The 18933-nt window shown below is 38.5% G+C and overlaps 1 protein-coding gene across 1 annotated transcript in view; it reads left to right on the top strand.

The window, feature by feature from the left end:
- The window catches only part of OXCT1 (3-oxoacid CoA-transferase 1), a 144851-nt gene that overhangs the window by 57208 nt on the left and 68710 nt on the right, over positions 1-18933 (top strand). The window contains exons 8-10 of the mRNA XM_067730602.1: positions 14149-14256; positions 15684-15798; positions 18576-18670. Coding sequence (XP_067586703.1) covers positions 14149-14256; positions 15684-15798; positions 18576-18670 — 318 coding nt within the window. The remainder of the gene's footprint in view (positions 1-14148; positions 14257-15683; positions 15799-18575; positions 18671-18933) is intronic.

The raw sequence follows: 18933 nt of genomic DNA, 5'->3' as shown, positions 1-18933 counted from the left end.
ACCAAAAATTAGTAAAAGTGAGAGAATGTAATTGCCAAGGTGTTGAAAATTTCTTTCTGATGAGAAGCCACCGTAATCAAAAGAAACTGCCCTAGCAGCATCAGTTAAGGTGGACTCTCATGTGAGATTTTTGAAGTATGAAGGAAATCACATTTCTTTTTTGTTCAGGTTAGATGTTACCATTTCTGATAGCTCTTCCAAAGTTAGGTTCCTCGTTCCATAAAATAAGCATTTCACACTTCTTTCTGCCATTCCTGTTTCTAGGTACACGAAATTCTTTCACAGGTACCATCTTTCCACATTCCTCCATAGAACACATCCTTCCCTGACTCCAGGCCTTTGCCCTGGCCATTCTGGCTGCCTGGAATGCCCTCCCCGTCCTTCGTTCTGTGGCTCATTTTCTGCCTTCTCACCGAAGCTTTTCCTCTGTTGTAGCATTTATTACTTTGTTATATTGTGGTTAGCTGTTCGCCTGTCTCCTCCAGTAGGACTGAGCAAGAACCTCGTGGGACCTTGTCCTATTCATCTCTGTATCCCCAGTACAGGCACACGATGCCTGGCACATAATAGGTGCTCACTGAATGATGTTTGAGTCACTTAGCCAGAAGGTTAAAATATAAGCGTCACTTTGCAGGCTTAGAAACGTTCTGTTCATTCTAGTTGATTGCCATTATCCTGCCGTAGTCTATAAGAAAGTAAAAAATGCCTTATGTTCAGTGGTTCTTCCTGACGGCTTTATAGTTGAGGTCTTTGTTGGGCCTTGCTTTGAGAGGCTTGATAATCTGCCACCAGGTGTTCTGTAATTCCCTTCCTTATTTGGGTGACTAGGTTCCTCTGATTTCTCTGGGATCACTAACTCATGGTGTGCCTTTTAATGCTGGCTGGAATAGATAGTGTCTGATTCAATAGGCTTTTATTGCTCAACTAAAGGAGAACAAGCCATATGGTAGTTAACTAGCTTTGCAAAAGATGATAAATTAGTGGCAAATAAACTGGCCTTGTAAATGCAACAGCCTGGTTAGTCAGGAGAGAATTGGCATAGCATATACACAAGTGCAGAGGAGTGCTGAAGGTATGCTAAGTGGCATGGAATTAAAATCATGTGTTGCCTTTAACAAAGTACACCCAGTAAAAGGGGATTGATCTAGGGCTCAATAATCCAGAATAATTAGAAAGATACTGTAGGTTAATGTGTGTACTTTGAGGTCTTTGTTGTGGACCATCCAGCAACTGATGTAGACTTATAACATGTAAGGGCTAGAAAGAATATTAGACGTCACTTAAATTTCAACTTTCACATTTTAGAGATGAAATGGCCTTAAGTGGTTCTCATAAGAACACAGTACAAGAAGATATTAGACCTAAAACCCAGAATCTACATCTTTTGACCCCAAATGCAGTTCTCTATATCATACTCTGTTATCTTTTTTTTTTTTTTTTTTTGCGGTACGCGGGCCTCTCACTGTTGTGGCCTCTCCCGTTGTGGGGCACAGGCTCCGGACGCGCAGGCTCAGCGGCCGTGGCTCACGGGCCCAGACGCTCCGCGGCATGTGGGATCTTCCTGGACCGGGGCACGAACCCTTGTCCCCTGCATCAGCAGGCGGACTCTCAACCACTGCGCCACCAGGGAAGCCCTGTTATCTCATTTTTTAAGGATAGCAGAAGTCAGTGAAATACATGGCATTAGAATCATGCGGACAAAAATCCTTCTCTTACAAACTACTGACATCGTAAATTGCTCTCTTCTATCAATCACAGCCACCTTTTCTTTAATGGAAGAAGATAAATTCTGTCTAAAAGATCAGTATGCTTTTTTTTTTAACATCTTTATTGGAGTATAGTTGCTTTACAATGGTGTGTTAGTTTCTGCTTTATAACAAAGTGATTCAGCTATACATATATCCCCATATCTCCTCCCTCTGCGTTCCCGTCCCACCCTCCCTATCCCACCCCTCTACGTGGTCACAAAGCACCGAGCTGATCTCCCTGTGCTATGTGGCTGCTTCCCACTAGCTATCTGTTTTACACTTGGTAGTGTATATATGTCCATGCCACTCTCTCACTTCGTCCCAGCTTACCCTTCCCCCTCCCCGTATCCTCAAGTCCATTCTCTATGTCTGCGTCTTTATTCCCATCTTGCCCCTAGGTTCTTCATGACCTTTTTTTTTTTTTTTTTTAGATTCCATATATATGTGTTAGCATACGGTATTTGTTTTTCTCTTTCTGACTTACTTCACTCTGTATGACAGACTCTAGGTCCATCCACCTAACTGCAAATAACTCAATTTCATTTCTTTTTATGGTTGAGTAATATTCCATTGTATATATGTGCCACATCTTTTTTATCCATTCGTCTGTCGATGGACACTTAGGTTGCTTCCATGTCCTGACTACTGTAAATAGAGCTGCAATGAACATTGTGGTCCATGTCTCTTTTTGAATTATGGTTTTCTCAGGGTATATGCCCAGTAGTGGGATTGCTGGGTTGTATGGTAGTTCTAGTTTTAGTTTTTTAAGGGACCTCCATACTGTTCTCCATAGTGGCTGTTTCAATTTACATTCCCACCAATAGTGCTGGAGGATTCCCTTTTCTCCACACCCTTTCCAGCATTTATTATTTGTAAACTTTTTGATGATGGCCATTCTGACTGGTGTGAGGTGATACCTCATTGTAGTTTTGATATGCATTTCTCTTATGATTAGTGATGTTGAGCATCCTTTCATGTGTTTGTTGGCAATCTGTATATCTTCTTTGGAGAAATGTCTACTTAGGTCTTCTGCCCAGTTTTGGATTGGGTTGTTTGTTTTTTTGATATTGAGCTGCATAGCATGTTAGCTCAGTTGGTTAGAGCGTGGTGCTAATGATGCCAAGGTCGTGGGTTCGATCCCCAGCATGCTTCTTTTAATTGTCATTCCTAACTTTTCAAATATGGCGTTGAGTTTTGGGGATGAGCTACGTATTCTCAGAAGACATTTTAGATTCGGGACCTTGATCAGCTTTATCCACTGTAGGTTTCAGTGATTGCTGTGAATGATAACTTTAGAGTTAGGACTGGTTTCCTAGTGATGACTAGAGGCTGAAATTCAATTTGTTGGAAAAAACTGAAAACTGAAGCCAAATCAGGCCTCTGTACCCGACACCAAATTAACTTTTGGAGACAGAGTTTTGGGTAAAGTAGAAATGAATAGCTTTATTGCTTTGCCAGGCAAAGGGGGCCACAGTGGGCTGATGTCCTCAAACCATGTGTCCCCAGCTGGGGGGGTATTGAGAAGTTTTGTAGTAATGGTTCAAAGAGGGCATGATCAGCTTGTGGACATTCTTCTGATTGGTTGGTGGTGAGGTAAGTGGGATTCAGCATTCTCAACCTTCTGGTTCCAACTGGTCTGGGGTCTACATGCTTGTGAGCAGCATATCATTAATTTCTCCCCTTTAGTGGGGGTTTTAGTATCTGCCAAACAGCTCAAAAATACTGTTATGGATATCCCTTGATGGGGAACCAGGACCCCGCCCCAAGGCTGCATTATTGTCTCTCTTGACTGTTCCTCCCTTGTCTCTGCATCCCCTCCCTTCCCTAATTGTCAACTGTTTGAACCTGCCTTTTGGAATGCAGGGAAGGTCCTGGAGGCTGAAACCTATTTCCTGTAATCAAGAAATGGGGAACACTGAAAGACTTTTGCGCCCAGGAGCCCCACAGGTCCTGCTCGGTATCAAAACAAGTGATGCCAACTGTAAAACTGATTGTGTGTCACTGCCAGTTGTCCTAAGGGAAGAGTCATTTGATCTTAATGCTAAAATCACAGTTGAGAATGTGATGAATATGTTTGAATGTCTTTAGGACTTAAAGGTCTAGTTTTAGAAATTGAGCTACAGAGAGAGGAAAGAAAGTATTTTGTTTTGATGTTTGTTTATTTTTGCATCTTATGCCTACTTTATTACACTAAATCAGGGAAAACGAACATGGCATTTTAATTTTCTTAATGAAATAAATAGGATTCAACTTTGCTTACTGCTTCCTAGAAATGAAAACATACTGAGAACATTTAGAAGATTAAATGACAAATAAAACTCTTATTCAAAGTGGCACATGCTAAACGATTTTAAATTTAGGAATTGAGCCATTCACAAACTGAATTCGAGTCACAGTCCCTGCTGGGTTAAGCAACTATTATCTGTGTTCTGGAAATGTTAGAGTTTAACCCAAGTCTTCTTTGCAGTTTGTGTGTTAAGTACTGTGTTCTTGAATTATAAAAAGCTCCAAGGATGATTAACAGCCCCCAACTGAAGGAAACAGTCTTAGAAAGTAACCTTTTAAAGTTTTAGCATCTCTAATAGGCAGTTTTTCTGTGGCTGTAAAACCCAACACAAATGTTTTTCTCTCCTTGTTTCTCCATAACTCTCTTCATTAAAAAATGTTCCTAGTTAATTCTATTAATTATATCATGTCTTGCTGTTTTTCTTGGATTATGTGTTAATGGTGTAATTTTTTTCTTACTATTATAGATAAGGCTGGTGCTTTGAATGAATACGTTAGAAGTATTTTAATTCCTTTGGGTAGATGTACTCATTTTAATTACTTCTTTGGATTTGCTACAGTCTTAATAAGATTTTCTTTTAGAAAAAGATAGGACAAATAAAATTGGATATTTATAATACTGCCTGCATGTTATTAAATCACATACTTAGTGAAGGTTGGCATTTTTTGGTTAAATAAAAAATGAGAAGACAGAATGCCATCGTGGACTAGACCGCATGTCGTATTAGTGTCAGTGGAAATGAAAATAATACCATTAACTGCTTTTGAATTTGTTTAAAAACACTTCTTCCATTCTACATAAACTATTGGGATAATCCATGAAGTGAGTAATACTTTTTTTAAATCCGTATGTCCTATTTTGCTGCTAGGCACAGTTTTAGTAAATTAGGTTATTTTAGGTAAAGCTTTTCTTCTAATGAGTTCAAACTGCTTCATCCATTTTCCTTCTCATCCCATGTTTTTAAATGAGACATTGTAGGGAGGAAGAACTGCTTTTGTTTTGTAATGAGGAACATGAGGTGGAAGGTGATTATCATCAACTCTGAGGTTGGACAAGTGGAGAAAGGAAGAGTCTTTTGTTGTTCTCTGGGTATCTCTGTCACATTATAGTTTTTTTGCTGGTGGTTAACTAAACCCTTTTATTTCCTAGAAAATGTTACTAGGCCAGGTATTATTTTACAATATTAACTTTGATCCGTGCTTAATTTCATTCACTTAATTGGCTCATTTTATTTTCCTAATCAGTAGAGGCCATTTTCTATCTTCATTATATCAACTATTCTTTCTGGCCTTGTGTCATTCTCCAATTTGATAAGTATACTGTTTAATTTTTATACATTTTGTTCCAGAGATGATGTAAAGTAGCTTATAAGACACAGAAAATATACAAGATAACATCAATTAAAAGTAGGGGGCTTCCCTGGTGGCGCAGTGGGTGAGAATCTGCCTGCCAATGCAGGGGACACGGGTTTGATCCCTGGTCCGGGAAGATTCTCACATTGCCATGGAGCAGCTAAGCCCGTGCGCCACAGCTACTAAGCCTGCACTCTAGAGCCCGTGCTCTGCAGCAGGAGAAGCCATGACAATGAGAAGCCCGCACACCACTCGCTGCAACTAGCGAATGTCCGCACACAGAGCAAGGACCCAACACAGCCCCCCCCCCAAAAAACAACAAACAAATAAATAAATTAATTTAAAAAAAAAAAAGTAGGGCTCTACGAAGAAAGAAAAGCAATGGTTGTGCTTTAAAATGGAGCTAGGACTAGATGAAAAATTATACTGTAATGGCAAACAAAAGATGTCAAATAAAAATTACTCATTTAGGGTCTTCCCTGGTGGCACAGTGGTTAAGAATCCACCTGCCGGTGCAGGGGACATGGATTTGAGCCCTGGTCCAGGAAGATCCCACATGCCATGGAACAGCTATGCCCATGCGCCACAACTACTGAAGCCCGCACACCTAGGGTCTGTGCTCTGCAACAAGAGAAGCCACTGCAGTGAGAATCCCATACACCGCAATGAAGAGTAGCCCCCGCTCTCCGCAACCAGAGGAAGCCCACGCGCCAGCAAAAGACCCAACACAGACAAAAAGAAAGAAATAAAGTAAATAAATTTAAAAAATTTACTCATTTATATAGTTGATAGTACATATAATTTTTTAATTTAATTTTTATTTTATATTGTAGTATAGTTGATTTACAGTGTTGTGTTAGTTTAAGATGTATAGCAAAGTGATTCAGTTGTACATATACATATATCCATTCTTTTTCAGATTCTTTTCCCATGTAGGTAACTACAGTATACTGAGTAGAGTTCCCTGTGCTATACAGTAGGTCCTTGTTGGTTATCTATTTTATATATAGTAGTGTGTATATGTTAATCCCAAACTCCTAATTTATCTCTCCCTCCCACCATAGTACATATAATTTAAAGGAAACTAATAATTAAGTGAAGTACAACTATTCTTGCTATTAAAACTAGACAGAATTTTATCTTAGGCAGTGTTTTAATTGCAAGAAAGAGCTCTTTATAACTATGGTATAAAGATACAGGTTTTCTCTAAGAGCATACTCTTCTTGGAGCATTAAAAGAGTGGTTGGGCTCCTAAATCATTGTTTTTTTACCCAAACTTTTGCTAAATACTTGGAGGTCATGAGCCTGAGATTGTCTTCTCTGACACAGATGGGAATATATCTGTTCAGAATTGCCTGTTGCACCCAGACCCTTGCCCCTTAACCATAATGAACTCAGGATGTGTTCCCTGTCTTCATTTAAGGCCTTGATAAAGACATTGAACAGGATAGGACCAAAGACATCAAAGCACTAGCACAGGGGTTCTTTTCTAGTCTGGGGTCTCCCTGAGGCCAGAGGGTAGAAATGGGCCATGGTTATGGACAAATCCCCTGTCATCTTAAGAGGGACTTTACAGGTCAGGAAACATTTTTGTGTGAGGAGATATTGTAGCTTTCATCAGATTCTTAAAGAAGTACATGTGGGCTTCCCTGGTGGCGCAGTGGTTGAGTCCGCCTGCCAATGCAGGGGACGCAGGTTCGTGCCCCGGTCCGGGAAGATCCCACATGCCGCGGAGCGGCTGGGCCCGTGAGCCATGGCTGCTGAGCCTGCGCGCCCGGAGCCTGTGCTCTGCAACTGGTGAGGCCACAACAGTGAGAGGCCCGCGCACCAAAAAAAAAAAAAAAAAGAAGTACATGTTTCCCCCAAAGTTAAAAACCTCAGCATCAGAGACCTCTAAGACTTTGTCAAGCCATCAAGTACTTCTGTGGTTCTTCTGTTATCTACCTATCTGTACATCAGAATGGGTTCCCTGTTTTCTTCTCTGTTGTATCTAGTAGGTGCTTAATTAATATTTGTTGATTTAAAGTGAATGAAACCAAGTCACATTTTCCCAGTATGTCTATAAAACTCTAACTTGAGGGAGTTGGTCAGGTGCTTTGTGAAATCTTACCCTGTGCTTTTCTCTTGGCCCACCAATGAACTAGCTAGATCTGCAAGTTAATGAAGTTCATTTGTCAGGGTTTGGTGTGGGGAAAGACTTGTATTGGTGTCTAGCAGTATTCTTTTCTCTGCTTATGACCTTATAGGCCATTTGTTCAATAATCCTTTTTGGCGGGGGGCGGTGACTGCACCACACGGCATGTGGGACCTTAGTTCCCCAACCAGGGATCAGACCCGTGCCCCCTGCAGTGGAAGTGCAGAGTCTTAACCACTGGACCGCCAGCGAAGTCCCAATAATCCATTTTAAGACACTGGTGTGAATCAAGCCCCAGTTTGAAAAGGAGTATATTTGTGTATTTGCCTCTCTCCATCTGCTGACATCTGTACCATTTTTTACTTGACTGTAATTCTATGGCCATATTTTCAGGCTCTTTAAGAATCCAGGGATATAATTTTTGTGGGTACAGCCTAGAATTAATTTGGAGAATCTAGGTATCTCTTCTTGGAATTCAGTTCTTCCTTAGCCGTATTATTTCTGCCCTTTTCTTCTCCCTGATGATGAAGTCAGGAGTAAACGGGAATTGAACTGCTGTGCTTTATTCTGTCCTCTCTCTCTAGCAGTCATGATGACCATGTCTGAACTCCCCATCAGCAACAACAACAAAATCACCCCAGAAACCACTCTTTCATCATCTTCAGTATTTGCACAGGACTGATCTCATTACAGTTTTGTACCCTTTGACCTACCTGTTAAAAGTTTCACGTGACGTCCATTTGTCCTAGGTCATGTGTGTCTCTCTTTTGTATGAGTTCTTTTTTTTTTTAATTGAGGTATAGTTGATTTACAATGTTGTGCTGATTTCTGCTGTACAGCAAAGTGACTCAGTTATACACATTTATACATTCTTTTTTTATATTCTTTTTCCATTATGGTTTATCCCAGGGGATTGGATCTAGTTCCGTGTGCTTTACAGTAGGACCTTGTTGTAATAGTTTGCATCTAAATGTAATAGTTTGCATCTATAGTACTAACCCCAAACTCCCAGTCCATCCCTCTCCCTCTCCCCCTCTCTTGGCAACCAGAAGTCTGTTCTCTATGTCTGTGAGTCTGTTTCTGTTTTATAGATAGCCCTTTTAAAATATGAGGAAACACATGGCTATCCATGTTGTTATATTCTTTCTGTATATACCATTCTCTCATCGTCAAGATGATCCGTTTTCATACTGTCAGAATGGGGGTTTTGAGAGCCTCACATCCCTCGTGAATCCATCTGTCATTTAGAGTTTCTGACCACTTGATCCTGATCCTTATTTTTTTCTCTCAACTTTTCGAAATCTGCTTTCCTTCAAAGAACAGGATACATTTCTATGTATGCCCGGGATTCAGTTCCTGGTCTATTACAAATTCCAGTTTTACATTGTTACTTTCCCTCAGGGTTTCCATCATTTCTACTTTACCAAGCAGTTTATCCTTATTGGTTAGAAGTCCTGAATCATGGTTTCTCTCACTGTTTCATTCTGAAAACTAGAACTTGTCAGAAGGCAATGTAGAATTTATCAGCAGAATATGATGAACAGAAGATGTTCAAATAATTGGCATCTCCCATGATATCACCGTCTTACATCACTATCTTGTTTCTGAGTTAGTTTTGTCATTTCTGTTAAAGATAAGCCATCTACATCTTTAGTTTGGTGAGCACTCTGATTATATGGCCATTAGTGTGATATTCTTTCTCCTTTTAAAGTCACTTTAAATATATTTTACCACATCTCATCATAGGTCAGTGGCTTCCCAGGCATGTGCCTACTTTCTTGACATAGCTTGTTCTTTTGTCAGCTTATTTCCACTGGACATTGGAGAATGTCCATTAGCATGAGATCCAATCTGCAAGGTTTCAATGACTATGCAATTGTAGTTACAATCGTTTATAAGGTTGAAAATTCATTAATAGCCACTAATCTTTTCAGTCTTTGTGCTTTTCTATACGGACATCTAAGACCCTATGTATTTGACCCAGGCCTTTTTAGCTTTCATGCCATTTTCTCCTATATTTTTGTACTAGTCAAATTACCCCTTAGCATGAAGCTTAAGAAGATGTACACCTTCTTGCTCCTTTGGATATTTTGGGAGGGATGCCCTGCATGCTGACCCCGCCTTTTGCTCCACATTTCCTCTTTCTCTTCCCCATTTTTCTGGGTTAAATTAGTATCCAGAGCACCTCTGCATCTAGCTTGTAACTTTTTCTTTATTGCTTATTGCTTCCCTCTTCCATTTTTCTAGTCTTCCAAGGCTTTTTTTTTTTTTTTTTTTGCTAATTTGGGATTACCTAGTGTTATAAGATTCTAGCCATTATTGCTGTTATTGTCTGCTTTGAAAATTTCTGGACAAACGAAGAATATTCATCCTAAGGCTTTTTGAAGATTAAAATGACTCAGGAAAAGTATCTACAGTGTGATTCCTCCCCTTCCTCGCACCACAGGCCTCACTTTGTATTACACAGCGAGGTTTGCAGGTGTGCAGCTCTTTCCACTAACAACCTTCAGGGCTGGGCCCATTTTTGTGGCTATACCTGACTGAGGTTGTCAGTAAAATAAAATAAAAAAATAAGAAGGTTATTGCCTTGCTGCTCCTCTGTTACCTTACCTGAGATATAATGTTCGCCAAGTAAAAACAAAAACACTTGTCACCTGAGGATGAATTCTTATCCTTCTCCGAACTTTAAAGTACAACTTTTCAGAATTATAAAGTAGGAAGGGTGCAGGGTAGAGAAAGCAACCTTTTAAAACAAAGTTCAAATCAATAATAATTAACATTTCCTAGCCTCTATTTTCCTGCTAATAACCAAAGACAAGTACTAGTTAGAGAAGCCTCAAGTGTCTGGATTTCTGGACGTACCAGATGGTGCTGCATAAGGACTATGCATCGTGCCAGGGAGAAGCCTGGGTTGCTCTTAGCTGCCACCTCTCCTACATCTTGACCTTGTCCAAGGACACTTAAACATGCCCAGTGCTTTGCACTGAGGCTTTTTCTTTGTTCTTTATTCTCTATCTTACCCACTTCTGATTTCAGGAGGTACATTTCTGCCATGCTTAGTGAGTGCTCTTGTGAGCTTTTATTTTTACTTCTTCCTTAAGGAACTTGTTCTATTCATCTTTTTCTTTTCAGATTTCCTTTGACTCTCATGTTACTGCCTGATCTCACCAGATCCCCCCTCTCCCCCACTACATTGACTCTTTCTCACTGTTATTTCTCAAGATCACCCAAAACCAGTATAGAAGCCTTCAATTTCTTCAATAGCTAGCATTAAGGTAGTTCTGCCTCTTCAGTTTTTTTTAATTTTTTTATTTTATTTTTTGTAAAATTTTTTCACAGATTGTCTGAAAACATATGTTTTCTTCTTTTGGTTTGTACTTCAAATATTTTCTTCCTCTGCAATTAACTCTGCTAACCAGCTCTGAGAAAGCTTTGATTTTTGTATAGAAATTTTCAATACTGTTGAGTGTTGATATTGTGTTGACAAATACTGCCCATGCATTTTTGACAATATGAAAATCATTCATATTAGGATGACAAAGCCTGAAACTGATTATGTTTAACCAGATTCTTACTTTTCATCAGAGTTGTTTTAGCAGGACACATTCTTCCACTCCATTTGTTGTGAAAGTCATGATGTAATTGCCCTTGGTAAAGAAACTTGGTCTTAATTTGGTGGTTTTTGTCAAAACTTTCTTTGGTGGAACCAGAAGAAAATCGCTATTGGTTACCATCAACAGTTTTGGTTTAAGTGAAAAGGGTTACTTTTTTTTCTTTTCCGATATGTTTCTCGCTCCTGCTGAAGAAGGGTAGATGTAGGGAGACCAATTAGGAAGCTGATGCAATAATTCAAGCAAGAGACAGGAGGGCCTGAACTTTTGAAATAGCATTAGGTATGGAGAATAATTTGCATTATCTTCAAAAATGTAAACTAGAAGTGTTTCCATAACTTATTTCATAATGTTGTAAGTGCTTTTAGAGTTTAGAAATCACAGTTTTTCTTAAGTCTCTATTTTCTTTTTAACATGTCCTTTTGGTACATGGCTAACTAAGCAATTTATCACATCCTCCACTTTTGTATTTCCTAGTTTTGGAAACTATCTACTTAATGTCTATTTCAGCTTTTAAAAAAATTTTATAGGTTTTTCACCTCTTGATTATAAAAGTAAAATTAAACAAAAATAGCTTGGCACTGTCACCTAGGGATAAAAATGATTAACATTTCAGTATTAATTTCCTATGTGTTTTTCCTCTTAATTTTTTGTAGATATAGAAATAATTGAGCCAAAGAGCATATCTGTAAATATTTATATAGAATCTTGCATTTTTATGAAGCGTTATGTTATGAGATGTCATTAAATACTATGAGAGCCATAATACTGATTTATCCTGTGGATGCACCATATATATTTTACCATTATTCTATTGTTGATCCTTCAGGTTGTTTCCAACTCATTGTTATTTTAACAAATGCCGTGGCCAATATTTTCATGAATAGTCATTCTTCACATATATCCTCAGGATAAATTTTTAAAGTCAAGAACTTCTTTGAAGGCTTGAATCGAATAAGTGTAAAGATGTGAATGAACCCTAATGGCTGAAATTTCCAACTAGTTGAAGAGGTAGAAGTAGTGCTTAGCTGCTCTGCATTTCCTGTGTCCACCTCCTGTTTACCTGGTCACCACCTTGGATGCATTGGGCTAGAAATGAATCAATATGCAGGAGGCCTAGTAACCTGATGAACAAGTAAGAAAGTGAAGGCTGTGCTCTTGATATATCAGAGCATAGAGAAGTTTGGAGGAGAAGATATGGAGTACAGTGATGGGGAGTCCCCTTGCCTTCTGACTCATTCTCATATGAGTATAGATGGACATCTCTACCCACTATTTCAACTTGGATGCCCACATGTTTATTGACTCTTCTTTGGAGTTTCTGTTTTAGTTTTGTTAAGATCCTTCTGTTTATCAGAGAAGATAGCTTTTATCCATTATGTCCTATTCTTCTTCAGCTATTTAGAAGTAGTGCACAATAATGAAAATGACTCTTGTTAATCCCTGTTATTCTTTCATTATGGAGGGAGTGTGATGTGGGCATACATGGTAGAATAGCAGAAAGGAAGGGGGGTGCTTAACCTCAAAAACTTCTGGAGAGTTCAGTTACTAGTTTAAGGAGACAGTATAATACAACTCTCCTTGTACAAGTCAGTTCGTTTGCAGATAGTTCTTTGCTTTGGGTATGACATCTATTAAGCTGAGCACTCTCAGTCTTCAAGACGATATTTTTCTTGGCACCAGAAAGATAATTTTGTTTTTAATTTTAAAAAGTATTTTTAATTAATTAATTTGGCTGCATTGGGTCTTAGTTGCGGCACATGGGCTTCTCTCTAGTTGTGTCATTTGGGTTCCACAGAGCATGGGCTCAGTAGTTATGGCACATGGGCTTACTTGCCCCACGGCATGTTGGGATCTTAGTTCCCCGAATAGAGATTGAACCTGCATCCCCTGCATTGGAAAGCAGATTCTTTTTTTTTTTTTTTTTTTTTGCGGTACGCGGGCCTCTCACTGTTGTGGCCTCTCCCGTTGTGGAGCACAGGCTCCAGACACGCAGGCTCAGCTGCCATGGCTCACGGGCCCAGCCGCTCCACGGCATGTGGGATCTTCCCGGACTGGGACATGAACCCATGTCCTCTGCATTGGCAGGCGGACTCTCAACCACTGCGCCACCAGGGAAGCCCTGGAAAGCAGATTCGTAACCACTGGACCACCAGGGAAGTCCCCAGAAATATAATTTTTTGATCTCAACGATGTTGACTGTAGTTTTTCTTGATCCTTGTTATTCTGAGGTGTTTTTTTTTATGTTGATGTAAAAAAATGATTTATCTTCTTTAAAAATGAATTCTAAAATAGCAGACTAACTTGGGGCATTCAGTATTGCTATAAAATTCCCTTTTGCTCTGTGAATAACTTTAATTCTGATTTTTAGAATTTCCAGTTATTAGTTAATAATTCCTTTTTCAAATTTCCATATTGAAGTTAATGATCAATCTTAAAGTAAAATTATTTCAGCAATTGCAGTTCTATCACGATCCTAGGAAGCTAATTACAGGAATAAATAAAAATGGTTACAAACAGCATTTGTATCTATATTTAAAAAGCAATTGACCAAGCAGATGTTGTTACAGATTTTTGTCTTTGATATGATAAATTTCCCATTAATTTTGAAAATCTGGGTTTAAGGGATGTGCTTTCAGATTTTGCACAGTTGAGCTGCAATTTGTGGAAGTTCAAGCAGCTGTACTAACAAACCATTTGACAAATTTGTAACTGAGGCTGTTTTAAGCAAAGTTTTAGAGCTTTATGTTTTGTATTTTATGTTCAGCCACATGTATTTGAATTTCTTCTATTTTTGTGGATCTAGAAGTTTGTATGTTTGCATATGTATTTATTCTTTCTCTCTCTCTGATTTATATGTATATTTGTGCATGCATGTGTGTGTGTATATGTATACTTACATTGTACATCCAGCCTAAGTTGGTTGTAAGGATGCATATACTTCATCTTTTTTTAATAAAAAATATTCAGTTTAAGCTCTCACTATATAATTAAATTTTTTTTTCTTTTTGCCTAGGTTGAAGAAATTGTGGATATTGGATCATTTGCCCCAGAAGACATTCATATTCCTAAGATTTATGTACATCGCCTTATAAAGGGAGAAAAATATGAGAAAAGAATTGAGGTAATTGACTTAGCTTGTCTGTCAGTATTTATGGATCTGACTGTCAGAGATGTGTCCCTGGGGCTATTCTAGATGATAAGGAATTAGAGCTGAACAGGAAGTCTTGCTCTGAATCTTAATAGGAGCTTCTCATGTGTCTATCTTGAGGGGACATGATTGTCTATGTAATTGTCCAGTTCAACAGTTCCTTGTGTATATCATCAAATTACATGCTTCTCTAGGCTGTGTCTTCTAGGCTTTTGTAACTGTCCTAATTTATGATGCATAGTTTCGGCTGGCTGTCCTAATGGGTAGAGGAGGATAATCAGGTATTTGGTGGCTTTACCCCTGCTGGACTCTTAGTGTTTGAGTGTTCAGAACGGTCTATCTATCTTGAAGTCTTTGCACATTATAGAGTCCAGACAGAACATCATTTCCCATGAGTGTTGGGCTCTGGGCAGCTGGTGGGTATGAGATCATGGCAAGGAGTGGGTACCGGGAGCATTGGAGGTACTCTAAGGCTACTGAGAGCATGAAGACCAGCTGGACCAGAATTGATATCAAGATTCAGAAGTGTCTAGGGATCGGCAACAGAATAGACACGCAGTAAGAGATACCGTGGATTCAGAGATACCCTCTACCCGCGGACATCAAACAGAAAGGCATTCTGCAATCTAAAACTAATGTCAGGGGCCAGGGATCAAAAATGGGACATTTGCAAACAGAAACCAGAGTCTGTATCAAGGAGATTTAGTAACAGAAATAGTTTTCTGGCTGGTTTCTGGATATTTCTATGATTCAGTTATAGAAAACCAGTCTAGACTCTGCATGTGGAAATAGGCAGTTGGCAGCAGCAATACCTGGTAAACACATTCTCACAGCCCTGCAAAAATAAAGTCCCAAGGTCTGTTTCCTTTTCTTTATTCTGGCTCCATCCCAGAGCACCTGAGGAGAGTTCAGCTGCAGGAGTCTTAGAGGAACAGTAGTGGCACTCAGTGTGACAGTAACAGAGGAATTATTTGCTTCAAGGAGACAGAACAATTATATCTTCCTCTTCAAACATCTGACCTCTTTCACTTACTTTTTATTTAATTAATTAATTAATTTGTTTGTTTTATTTATTTTTTAAATTTACTTCTTTGGCTGCAGTGGGTCTTAGTTGCAGCATGTGGGATCTAGTTCCCTGACCAGGGGTTGCACCCAGGCCCGCAGCATTGGAAGCGCAGTCTTAGCCACTGGACCACCAGGGAAGTCTTTTCACTTACATTGTAAAGAATTATTTCTGTCATCAAATTTTATCCATAGTATTCTTTTTAAATTTAAAAATTCTCTACATTATATTGCAGATTTGCCTTATAGTAGTAATGGGAGAGAGTTTTGTATTTCATTAGTGTTAAAATACAAAGTATACCTCAACCATGAATAATTTACTTCTGTTTATTTTAAAGCGTTTATCAATCCGGAAAGAGGAAGATGTAAAAACCACATCTGGTAAACCTGGAGATAATGTAAGGGAACGTATCATCAAGCGGGCAGCTCTTGAATTTGAGGATGGCATGTATGGTATCCTTTATTCCTTGCCCTCTGAGCTGGGCAAAGACGTAGCCCTCACTTTTTACATATTCATCAGGTTACTAGGCCTCCTGCATAGTGATTCCTTTCTAGTCCATTGTAACTTCTAAAGCAATTGATCAATTTGTACAGATGTGGCATCTAACCTAAAGGTATCAAGATAAATGAAATTAGAATTATAATCCTTTTGCCTTCTTGAAACAAAATGGTGACTGAAAATGTCCTTAGCTGTTCTCTAATATATAAGGAATTTCAGTATAATTTGGCATGTGGCTAAGGGTAATTGGGAGAAGAGATTACCCAAGGTGAGGGTTTCAAATCTCAGAAGTACTGCTTATAACCAGTGCTATTTACTTTCTCTGTGTTCTGACATTTACATACTCATTGAAACGTAAGATCCAACTTCTTAACAACCTCTTGTTTCCCCTGACAAAGATTCTGTGAATGTACCCTTTTATGTCTGATGTTTTGTAAGGGTATTCAATGAATGATTCAAATTCTGCTGTAGGTATTGAATACTTTGTCAAAAAAGAGGTAGGTGAAGATGGTTTGGTGCAATTAGTGTTTGGATTTTGAATGTGTTTAAATAACAGTGAGTCTATTCACCATTTTGTTGATTTTCAAGACATCAGCTGTTGAACTATATAATACAAATAATACGTATAAATTCAAGTAGTGTGTGATAAGATAAATATTTGTTGAATGGTGAATCCAGTAAAGCCATACTTAAAGGCCTGGGACAGGAAGTAGTAGAAACATGACATGTGTCTCCATTCTCTGAGCTTCCCCTAGTCCATAAAAATCTTCTTTCAGACTGATATTGACAGGAGAACTGTTTTTCTACTTTCTTTTTACCTCCACCACTTCATTTTTCTTTATCTTTCAGTTTATACATTGGGTTATGGTGGGAATTCACATAGGGAAAGAGAGTATAATAGTGCTTCCTCTTCCACCTCCAGTATCAGCAAGATATAGAGTCAACCAAGTGAACTGAACAGGTGAAAGCTAGTCTCTGGGTTTTCTTCTTACGTCCAGTCAGTTGGTTTACCATTGATATTTTAACACTGACTCTGATAACGCTGATTTTTAGATATAATGGATTCTAGGTATCCTTTATTCACTGTCATTGTATTGCCTATGAAAAATATTTGCAAGTCAGTTCATATAAATGGTCTTTCCATAGCACCTACTCTTTTTCAACCCAAATTACATAGGCTTTTTTCTCCCTGGTATTTGACTTATTAAAAAATACTAAAGAACTGAGAAAATTATAGCATATGATGAAAGAGGGGGGGTATAAAACTTGTAATTTGGGTTGCCCTTACCTGAAAATGCCTGCTTATAATTATAATGGAATTAATACCTCAGTGTGTTCCATGCATCACTGTGAGAAATGAAGTACAAATAAGTCTGCACTAGATTGTGATTTGGTAAGAGGTGAACCAAGAAGCTATCATCACAGCTTCATAGACTTACTGTATTCACAAGAGGTGACCTGGCACGTTGAGTTGTCCTGCTAGCCTTTGTAGTCTATAATATGGCAGCATATACAAACTTTATCTTTTGTGGACTTCATTCACAAAGCACTCACTGTTATTAGAATCTCATCAGAGTGCCATCATTCTTTGCACTAATTGTGTCAAAGTCTGTGGTTTGCAGTGGTAGTGGACAGCAATTCCAGACAGCGTCAGTTTTTGTTTGTTTTTTTTTTTTTTGGCCAAAGTGCACAGCTTACAGGATCTTAGTTCCCCAACCAGGGATCAAACCCAGGCCCACAGCAGTGAAAGTGCCAAGACCTAAACAGTGGACCACCAGGGAATTCCCACAGACAGTGTTAGTATTTCTTATCTGGTCAGCCTGCTTGTATTGAGAGGCAAGGTCGAATCCACACCACTGCATACAAGTCAGAACTTTGATCACCTAAGGAAGAAGATTTAATACTCTCAGTTAGCTCTTCTTTAAGAAAAAATTTTATTGAAGTGTAGTTGATTTACAATGTTGTGTTTAACTTCTGCTGTACAGCAAAGTGACTCAGTTATGCATACATAGATTCTTTTTCATTATTGTTTGTCACAGGATATTGAATATAGTTCCCTGTGCTATATGGTAGGACCTTGTTGTTTATCCATTCTGTATATAATAGTTTGCTAATCCCAACCAGTTAGCTCTTTGATGCTGTAACACAGCTTTTGTTTTTATATGGTCTCAAATGTGTTCACTGAAGCTTAAACATCCCCACCATCCTGTTTATGTCTTAAGGAAGGTTCAGTTACCAATGGATGTTATCACAGTGATCCAAAGGAATCTATACAATTTAGGCAGACATTCTGGTGTTGTCATAAAACTTTTTTTAAAATTCAAAAATGGTAGCCCGTTTTAGAATATTTTAATCATCTTTATTTTCAGTTGCAGTTTTGAATAGTGAAAAATGCTTTTAAACAAAGGTCAGGCCATGTTATGTCAGACATCAGTCATAATAAATTATAATACAGTCCAAATTTGCTAACTATGTCTTACAATAAAAATGACCTCTTGGCTAGTTTTCTGAAGCCACTACTTTGATATCTTTATGGGGAAGGCTGTGATTAAGAGATTTTCTTTTTGAAAAAATTACAAAATAATACCTAGAGGGTGGTGGGAGAATGTATTCAGTGATTACATTCAGAGTAAGTACCTTTAAAGAAGGCCTATGTTCGGATTTATTCATGTAGAAGATTTATGACATAATCTATCTTTTATATGCTGGACCTTAACCTCTTTTTTTCCAGCTAATTTGGGCATAGGAATACCGCTTCTGGCCAGTAACTTTATCAGCCCCAGTATGACTGTCCATCTGCAAAGTGAAAATGGAGTCCTGGGTTTGGTAAGATAGAAATTGAAGTTTTATTTATTCAATCTTGATGGAGAATGAGGTATTTTATATAGTGAAATCTTCTTATAACTGAGAGTTGTTACCTTAAAGTTCCCAATCTTGTTTTTCTTTCTTTTTATTCTCATAATAAAATATTTAACTTTTCCCATAAAATGGTGGTACTTGTGAGCACGTCGTGTTGTGTTTTTTGGAGTAGATGGTGGTTTCCTGACTATGAGCTTTCCGACTGCTCCTCCTTTGTCCCTGTATCAGCT

The sequence above is a fragment of the Pseudorca crassidens genome, chromosome 3, assembly GCF_039906515.1.
Source record: "Pseudorca crassidens isolate mPseCra1 chromosome 3, mPseCra1.hap1, whole genome shotgun sequence".
NCBI lineage: Eukaryota > Metazoa > Chordata > Mammalia > Artiodactyla > Delphinidae > Pseudorca > Pseudorca crassidens.
This window is presented reverse-complemented; position numbering and strand designations above follow the sequence as displayed.